The sequence below is a fragment of the Lactuca serriola genome, chromosome 5 (assembly GCF_051521515.1).
Source record: "Lactuca serriola cultivar US96UC23 chromosome 5, Lser_US96UC23_V15, whole genome shotgun sequence".
In the NCBI taxonomy this organism is placed as follows: Eukaryota; Viridiplantae; Streptophyta; class Magnoliopsida; order Asterales; family Asteraceae; genus Lactuca; species Lactuca serriola.
Window position 1 is genome coordinate 117,918,896 of NC_136412.1, and position 9,485 is coordinate 117,928,380.

General features: G+C 40.5%; 1 protein-coding gene across 1 annotated transcript; it reads left to right on the forward strand.

Annotated features, from left to right (window-relative positions):
• The first annotated feature begins 2,742 nt into the window (after positions 1-2,742).
• Positions 2,743-3,171, forward strand: LOC145049762 (uncharacterized). The gene has a single exon (XM_078998123.1). The coding sequence runs from the start codon at positions 2,743-2,745 to the stop codon at positions 3,169-3,171; it is 429 nt and encodes a 142-aa protein (XP_078854249.1).
• Positions 3,172-9,485: the final 6,314 nt, after the last annotated feature.

Genomic DNA, 9,485 nt, shown 5'->3' on the forward strand with positions numbered 1-9,485 from the left:
GACTGTGGCAGACAACAAGTCTCATAACCTAACAACATCCCCTACAACAAATGCTCTATGAACCGCACATAACAATTAATATAGGTATATTTTTATGTTGCTTTAGCGCAACATTTTAGATTCATTATAAGCTTCTTAGACCCCCCCTCCCATTCTCGCGCAGACATGATGGAAGGATTACACGTACCATGAGACCCCTACTACCCGAACCAGGGAAACGGAGGATGGATAGAAGAAGATCCCGAGGAGGTGTTCAAAGAAGAGCTCGAAGAGGATTTGGAAGAAGATCCTTAAGAGGACGAAGATGAAGGAATGGACAAGGACTCTTAGGAGGAGCCCGAATTCTACAACCCACCTCCTATCCCCGTACCCAGGCAACAATTCCAGGGCCTGACGCCCCAATAGGCCGAAACCTTGAACATCTGGAGCCGAGAGCAGGGACAACACCCTCCTTTCGTAATGAGAAAGGACTTCCGCAGCCTCGACGAGGGAGGTCCAGCCGACAGAGCCCTCCCTGTCATAGTGAGTCGCATCTCGTGTCAGGCTGACCAAACCCGAGTCTTGTACAACCAACTCCATGCGACTAACACAGTCGCCCAGGTCAACAGCTAGACTTTGGCGACTTGACCGAGATCGCGACTAAACCAGACACCACACCGAGGCCCTCTAGAGGGAGCTGGCCACAGCCCTGGTCGAGATTATGACACTTTAAGAAAATCATGCCGCTTTAGAGAGACGCCTGACCGAAGCAGAGCGCCAAGTGGCGGAGTCCAAAGCGCAGAGTAGTAACTGCCGCGAGTAGTGTTTACATTACCCACATTTTGATATAGAGTAGGTTTATGAGTATGTGTTGGTGCTACTCTTCTCTATGTGTATGTTTAACCCCACAATTTAGTGATTACACTAATCAAGGGATTTAATTGCTGACAAATTCTTAATTGCATTAATGTAACGTAGACCTGCTTCAAGGTTAAAATTTCCAAACATTATGTACTAAAATCATATCAATGAAATGGGCATGCATATTATTTCATTGGGAGCACTACCACTATACTCATAAAAATGTATATCATTAATGGTGAAATCTACAATTGTTCAGTGTATACACTAACGTCATATATAGTTAAGAGTCTAATGATTTAGAAATGGTGAGTCGTCTTTAGGTCTTGTTCCTTGTTTGGTTATGGACTTTGGGCAAACCCATTAGGATCGAAGGTCTATTGAATCTTAGGTATATATAACCAAGTATACACCGAGAAATTGTGGGAAGTACCTAGTATGAATCAAGTTACAAGATTACATGCAGACACCACTATTAAAAATTCATTAGTTCGGACGTACGAACTGTCGTTATGAATTGTCTACCGATACGCTAAAGTCATGAAATAACACGTTAAGATCCTAAAATAAATTGGTTCGATAATACCTAACTTATAACCTCTACCAAAAGACTTACTTTACATTTTTAAAACTATGGCAGAAATATACCGCCACAGAAGAACGCCTGGCGCTTCAAAAACGCACCACCGCTGCCGCCTCCTCAGTACGATCATGCGGCAATACGAGCTGAGATAGCTACCGCTGTGGCAGCTGCCCTGGCTCAGATAAACACTAATGGTGCAAGTGGAGCGGGAAGTGGTGCCACAACTCCCAACCACGGGGACAACCAGGCACGTCCGAGGGAATGTTCCTATAAAGATTTTTCTAATCGCAAACCCAAACCCTTCAATGGGAGCTGAGGCGTCATCAATCTAATGCAATGGTTCGAGAAGACCGAATCAGTCTTCAAGATCTCCGCATGCCCTGAAGAAAGCAAAGTCAAATTCTTGGCTTGGACTTTCTCCGACAGGGCCCTCACTTAGTGGAACGGTCATGTCAAGTCATGAATGCTTCCAGATGCTAACTCGATGAGCCGGGAAGACTTGAAGACCATGATGATGAAGGATTACTGCCCAAGGGGCGAGATACAAAAGCTAGAGTAGGAGCTATGGAATCTATAGATGATCGGCTCCGACCTCACGAAAAGAAGGTGGACAGATACATTTGGGGGTTGTCTCCCTAGATTTAAGGGAATGTAGTATCCGCAAGACCCTCTACTTTTGATAGTGCCAAAGAACTGGAACAAAGTCTTATCGATCATAAAGCCAGCCAGAGAATTGTGGCGACCACTCCCGAGTAAGCAAGAGGGGGGAATAATAAACGAAAGTCCTGGAACAACAAGAACCAACCGACCCAAGATTCCTCTAAGAAGCAACAAATCGTGGCAGTTCATGCCGCAACTGCCCCTGCTGCTCCGGTACCCCTGCAACAATACGCTGGGAACCTCCCCAAATGCAACAGGTGCAACTTTCATCACAACGGCCCTTGTTGCGAGATGCACTGCAACAACTGCAACAAGAAGGGGCATAAGGCTCACTTCTGCAAGGCACCTGCACAACCAATCAATCAAGGCGCCAACATTAGGATATGTCGAGCCTGCTATGGCTGCGGGGAGACGGGGCACTTCAAAAGAGACTACCCGAAGTCAAGGAACACCAATACATGTGGCGTGGGAAGATTCCTAGCTATAGGACACGAGGAAGCAATAGAAGATCCCACGGTGGTTACCGGTACGTTTCTTCTCGACAACTTTTATGCATGCATTTTATTCGATAGTGGAGCAGAGAGGATTTCGTTAGTCATCAGTTCAAACACTTACTTAAACGCAATCCGCAATCACTAAAAGATGTATACACCATAGAAATGGCAAATGGAAAGATAGAAAACACTAGTGATATATACGCAGGGTGTACCCTCACTCTAGATAACCACTCATTCGAAATTGATCTAATTCCTATTTCAATAAAAAGCTTCGACGTCATTATTGGCATGGATTGGTTGAGTTCAAATCGAGCTGACATCCTGGGTTACGAAAGGGTCGTTCGCCTTAACCTACCAAATGGCAAAACTCTCGTCATCTATGGCAACAAACCTAGCTTGAACCTACAAATCATCTCTTGCGTCAAAGTCCAAAAGTATATCCGCAAGGAATACTGTACCTTCTTAGCCCATGTAGTAGATAAGAAACGAGAGGTAAAAGACATCAACGATATTCCAGAGTTCTGCAATTTCCCTGACGTATTTCCCGAAGACCTTCCCGGAGTGCCGCCTGAGCGACAATTCGAATTCTGAATCGATATAATCTCAGGTGCTACCCCCGTAGCCAAAGCACCATACCACCTTGCGCCAGCCGAAATGCAAGAACTGTCTAGCCAACTGAACGATCTGTTGAGCAAGGGATTCATTAGACCAAGCTTCTCACCACGGGGAGCTCCGATCTTGTTCGTAAAGAAAAAAGATGGATCATTCGGCATGTGCATCAACTATCACGGACGAAATAAGCTCACCATCAAAAACAAATACCCCTTACCCAGAATCGACGATCTATTCGACCAACTTCAAGGGGCGAGCTACTTTTCAAAGATAGATCTAAGGTCTGGTTACCACCAACTGCGGGTCCAAGAGGAAGACGTTCTGAAGACTACATTCCTGACTCGTTACGGTTACTACGAGTTTGTAGTGATGTCCTTCGGGTTGACAAATGCACCCGCGGTATTCATGGATATAATGAACTGGTTATGTCGACCCTATTTGGATAAGTTCGTGATTATCTTCATAGACGACATTCTGGTCTACTCACGAAGCAAGGAAGAACACTGTCAGCACCTACGACAAGTATTAGAGACACCAAGGGCGGAGAACTTATATGCAAAATTCTCAAATTGCGAATTTTGGATCCGAGAAGTGGGCTTCCTTGGCCATCTGGTTAGCAAGGAAGGGATACACGTGGATCCCTAAAAAATCAAGGCAATCGAGACCTGGTCCGCACCACGGACACCAACCGAGATCTGACAATTCTTGGGCCTTACGGGGTACTACCGTAGGTTCATATAGAACTTCTACAGGATTTCCAAACCGCTTACCACTCTTACCCAAAAGAGTGTGGCGTTAAATTAGGGAGAAAACCAAGAAATAGCATTCCAAAGGCTGAAACGGGCTCTGTGCAGTGCTCCAATCTTATCTCTTCTGGAGGGAACTGAAGACTTTGTGGTTTATTGCGACGCTTCGAATGAAGGTCTCGGGTGTGTCCTCATGCAAAGAGGAAAGGTCATCGCTTATGCTTCAAGGAAACTCAAGACGCATAGAGTTAACTACACTACTCGTGACCTTGAACTAGGAGCAGTGGTGTTCGCCCTAAAGATCTGGAGAAACTACCTCTACGACACAAAATGTACAATCTTCACCGATCATAAGAGCCTTCAGTACATCCTCAACTAAAAGGAACTCAACATGAGGCAAAGGCGATGGGTGGAGCTACTAAACGATTACGAAAACCCTACTTGAACCATTAACAAACTCTAAGTGAGCATCATTAACTTTCTCAATACTCTAATAGTCGTTTTTGTTTAAACCCTAGTTATCAATCTTTTTTTCAAAACCGTAGTTGTAACGTCCCAAAAATAAGACCATAAAATTATTCTTTTTAAGATTAATAAAACATCAAACCATATTTATTCATAAAACCAAGGTTATCAAATGTATCGATATATCATCAATATCAGAGGAAATCATAAAATGTGGAAAACATGTGGTGTGTGCTCTGCAATCATCCCGAGCTCCCTCATTTGAAAAATGAAGTACCAGAAACATAAACTAAAAAGTGTAAGCACAAAGCTTAGTGAGTTCCACAAGATACCACATACCATACATTTTAAATCACACATTGGGCTCCCGCCCTTCTTCGAGTCCCACTCGGTTTCGGGCCCCGCTTGTGGCAACCCGGAAATTTTTTATTCCCGTTAAGTCAACATTGTTCAAACTTAATCCTTCCATGGTATTAAATAAGGTGGTTTATTGGGTTATTAGTGTTGAAGCATAGTTAACTAAAAGTATTAAGGTTTGGGAGTGAAAAGCTTTAAAGAACCGAGAACCTTCGCATGGCCGCAAACTCCTCACAGCCATAAACCTCGCATTCATGAACACGGAGCCATAAACCACTTCGGACCGTGAATCCTCGGTTCACGGCTGTAAACGAGGCTTCAGCCGTGAACCTCAGATCGTGAACTCTTCGACCGCAATCACTTCTATATATATATATATATATATATATATATATATATATATATATATATATATATATATATATATATATATATATATATATATACTTCATTATTTCTTCAATTCTCACAACATGTTTAAAACACTATGGGAGTATTTTATGATACTACAAGGAAACAACAAGTTTAAAACATACCAAGTTCATTACATTAAAATACAATAGGAGTATTTTAGGCACTATAAATAACTTATGTGAGAACTTAAAAGATCCTTCTGGTATGTCTATGATTCCGGAGTGTATATTTCGAAGGTTTTATATAATTGAGATTTTATAGACTTAGACTTTGTGATCTATGCTTCACTTCTTGTTCCTTGTTTGGTTGTGGTTTTGGAGTAAGATCACTTATTTGAAGGTCTATTTAATCTTAAATTATATACAACTTGTATACATTGCACAACTATAGGAGGACTCGGTAAGGATCACCCCATTAAGTTACACTTAATCTCATAGATTCTTTAGACACTTCCATTCTAGTATGAAAAAACCTTGATAGATGTAACCACTCCATCATAGCAGTCAATAAAGGATTCAAGGAGAGACAAAAAGAGATTTCCAAGAAGTGATCAGTCGGAGAAACTAAAACGTCTTATGTGTCACACTAATAAATAATAACCTTAATTGACTTAGCGAGCTAGTGATTTCACTACTCACATTATGTGTTAGGATTATTCCTTTTCATGCAGCCAGTATCTGTTATTCAATTCATAGAAATTCATTCGAGGATAGCCACTTCTGATTCATAAAGTTTATTTTATATAGACTCCCTTTATGATTTGTTTCCAGAACCCCATGAAAGTCAGAACCAGATACACTCAGAACGAGGATAACATTTTCATTCAGCTTTCGGCTTATAACCACTGCTATAGACTTATTCTCGTCTCATCTTAGTATTTTTTTTAGAAAAAGATGCCTCGTGGTAGACCGGTAAGGCATGTATTCAATAACACAACAAAGAATCCACCACAGTTCGATCTTGATGCTCTCCAAGCAGCGATAGCCGCCGCAGTAATAGCTGATCTAACTCACATCAATGAAAGTGGTACCAATGGATCTGGTAGCGGTACCCACTTAACTAACCCCATAGTTACCCACGGACACCCACGGGAGTGTTCGTAAAAGGACTTCATGAAATTCAAACCCAAATCCTTTAATGGAAATGGGGGAGTCATTGCTCTGATGCAATGGTTCAAGAAAACAGATTCGGTCTTCAAAATATATTTGTTCCCAGTAGGGAGCAAAGTGAAGTTTGTTGCCTGCACCTTCTCCGATAGAGCCCTAACATGGTGGAATAGTCATGTTATGTCACTGACCCTATTAGTGGCTAACTCGATAGGTTGAGAAAACCTAAAGGATATGATGTTGGAGCAATACTGCCCAAGAGGCAAAGTTGAAAAGCTGGAACAAGAACTATGGGAGCACACCTAGGTCGGCTCAGACATGGTGACCTACACTGACAGGTTTAGCGATCTGGCAGCATTATGCCCTGAGATGGTTACCCCGGAGAGTAAGAAGATAGAAAGGTACATCTGGGGTTTATCTACCCCAATTCAATGGAATGTACTGTCTTCTTACCCAATTACATTCAATAGTGCCAAACGCCTAGCCCAGCGACTCATTGACCATGGAGTTCGCCATGGCGTGGTGGTCCCCGTTCCCGAGTCATCAAAGGGAGGGGACTATAAACGAAAGTCGGGAACAAGAGGAAGGAGCGAAAAACATAGGAAACCCCACATGAACAACAAATGGTTAGTATATTGGCCGCCACAGCACCTGCTACTCCAGCACCTACCAGTCGATATGTTGGAACTCTCCCGAAGTGTGATGGATGTAACTGAAGGGTTTTGAGCATTCTAACACTCTTAAGGTGTACATGCAACCCTAAATACCTTGGATCTATGTTTTCACTATTATACATGGAAATATAAATTTTCCAAGGTATTGTTCTAACCAGCATAATATGAAGTACATATAATATAAATTCTTGTAGAATTACACACCTCTTTGTTGTAGCTGGATTCCATGGAGCTTAAGAGCCTAGTACCTCAAATGTGACACCACAAATGGTTTACACAACATCACCAACATCTTGGAATAACTTGAGAGAAAAGGTTCCTATGATCAAATCGGCTAGCCCTCATGTGTACATACACTAGTCCAAATTTCTTGAGCCATGGGTTCCTTATATATGGTGGCTATTAGGGTTACACCATGTAACTTATGTCTTTCCATATTCTTCATGCTCCATGGGTTAAAACCTCCATGGAGTATCCAAGGGTTACTCCATGGGTTTAGCCCAACATGAAGAGTTATGGATCATAAGCCCATATATATAAGAATGAATGATTTACACAATCAATCCCCATATATTTAATTAGTCTCCTTTTGATCACAAAATTAATTCCAAATTAATTATTGATCAATACTTATTAAATAATATGATTTCATATTAATATATTAAAATTTATAATATATTAACAAATCATAAATAATCCTTTTCTCACAAAAGTCTATCCAAATTGTTCCGATGCCATGCAACCCAAATGGACCATGTCAATCGGGTCAAGTACATACCAATTATAGTTATGGACTTAGACACTAATCCAATAGTCTCCCACTTGGATAAGTCTAAAACTATTATTGTGTATGACTTCAAGACCTGACTAGCAAACGTAGCTCTTAAAAGCTGTTGTCGAACTCTGAACAAATCAATGACGCGTCTATTAGATAAGGGATCATATATTCCTCCATTCTAGATATCATATGGACTGAGACATGGATTATAATCCTTCTCTCTGTTAATTTGTTGTTTCTCGATTTCCGATTTATGACGACCGACTAATTGAACAAATCAAATCTGTCCTGGCTTGACCAAGCACTTCGGGGTGTCATCACTAAATCATCGAGGGGCCCACATATATCGCTTTTATCCCTTTAAGTGTAAAAGGAATGGATAAACTTCGACTCATATTCTTGTTCTACTACTTGTTGAATCATACACAAAAGCACGCTTTATAACATCGAGTTACCAATGCGTTTTCGTAGAATCAACGTATAACCAACTCATAGGAAACAACTCATATCTCTAGGTTTGAAGAATATAAGATATTATCGTCTCATGATCACTCGTGATAAAATCCATGAAGTGAGTCAAATGAGCGTGGGTTTAATCCAATACTCAGAACATATGAGCACTCATGAATCTTGCAGCAACTCTTGCTATGTCCACTACCTTGGACATCTACAAACCAGCTTCATGACAGTCTTGATTCATACATACTTCCAACATATGACCGACTGTGGATGGTTTGAATAACATAGTCATTCAGGAAAAACGACCAAGTTATTCTGGATGTCAAAACACGCAAAGTGAAACTCAAGAATAATCGAATCCAATATGATCTCGGAACTTATGAATATAAACGGAACACCTTTTATTTATCACCATATTGACTACACATTATTCATTGTATACTATTTCAAACTATCAACTTTATACTTGAATTAAAACAATAGTTGTCCCATGCTACAAATATGTACACTATGTTTTTCTAAACACTAGTCATGCCATACACCAAGTCTGCACACTATGTTTGTCCAAACATTAGTTATGCCATACACCAAGTATGCACACTATGTTTGTCCAAACATTAGTTATGCCATACACAAAGTATGCACACTAAGTTTGTCTATGATCTTTACTTTGTGAAATAGATCGATTGAACATAATTCCAATGATTCTCATTTCACAATCCCAAATCCTTACCGCAAATGCAAGAATTCCAAATTCCTACCATTTACCTAAATCTGTTAGATTCTAAACTTATATGCATTGATCCTCTTGTAATGATTGTGCACAAAATCACAAATACTTGTCAACAGACATTACAGAGTATTCCAATGGAAATCAATTCCACGGAAATGAAGTCTCATATTCAAAGTACATTGCTTTGAACATCCTTCTTGCATTAAGTTTTCTAATCTTATACAGATTGAATAACTTCCACCTATGGAGATAACTCCATATTCTCATTTTTACTATCACTTTTGAACAAGAGCTGCCTCTTTTCAGAATATGTCAATATGGCCCTTCCAAAATTAACACTATACTTCCAATTGTCCCTGAGCAACCAATCTTTGGTAAACCTTAGATTGTCCTCGACAATTGCTTAATCAAATTATTCATATCTAGTTCTAGTATTTTTCCCTCTTAATGCTCTAGGCATTTGGACAAATTTAGAACAGATGAATATTATAGCACATGCAATCGATCCTATATCCGAAGAATTGGAACATGATTCATGATGTCTCATAAAAAGACTAGACC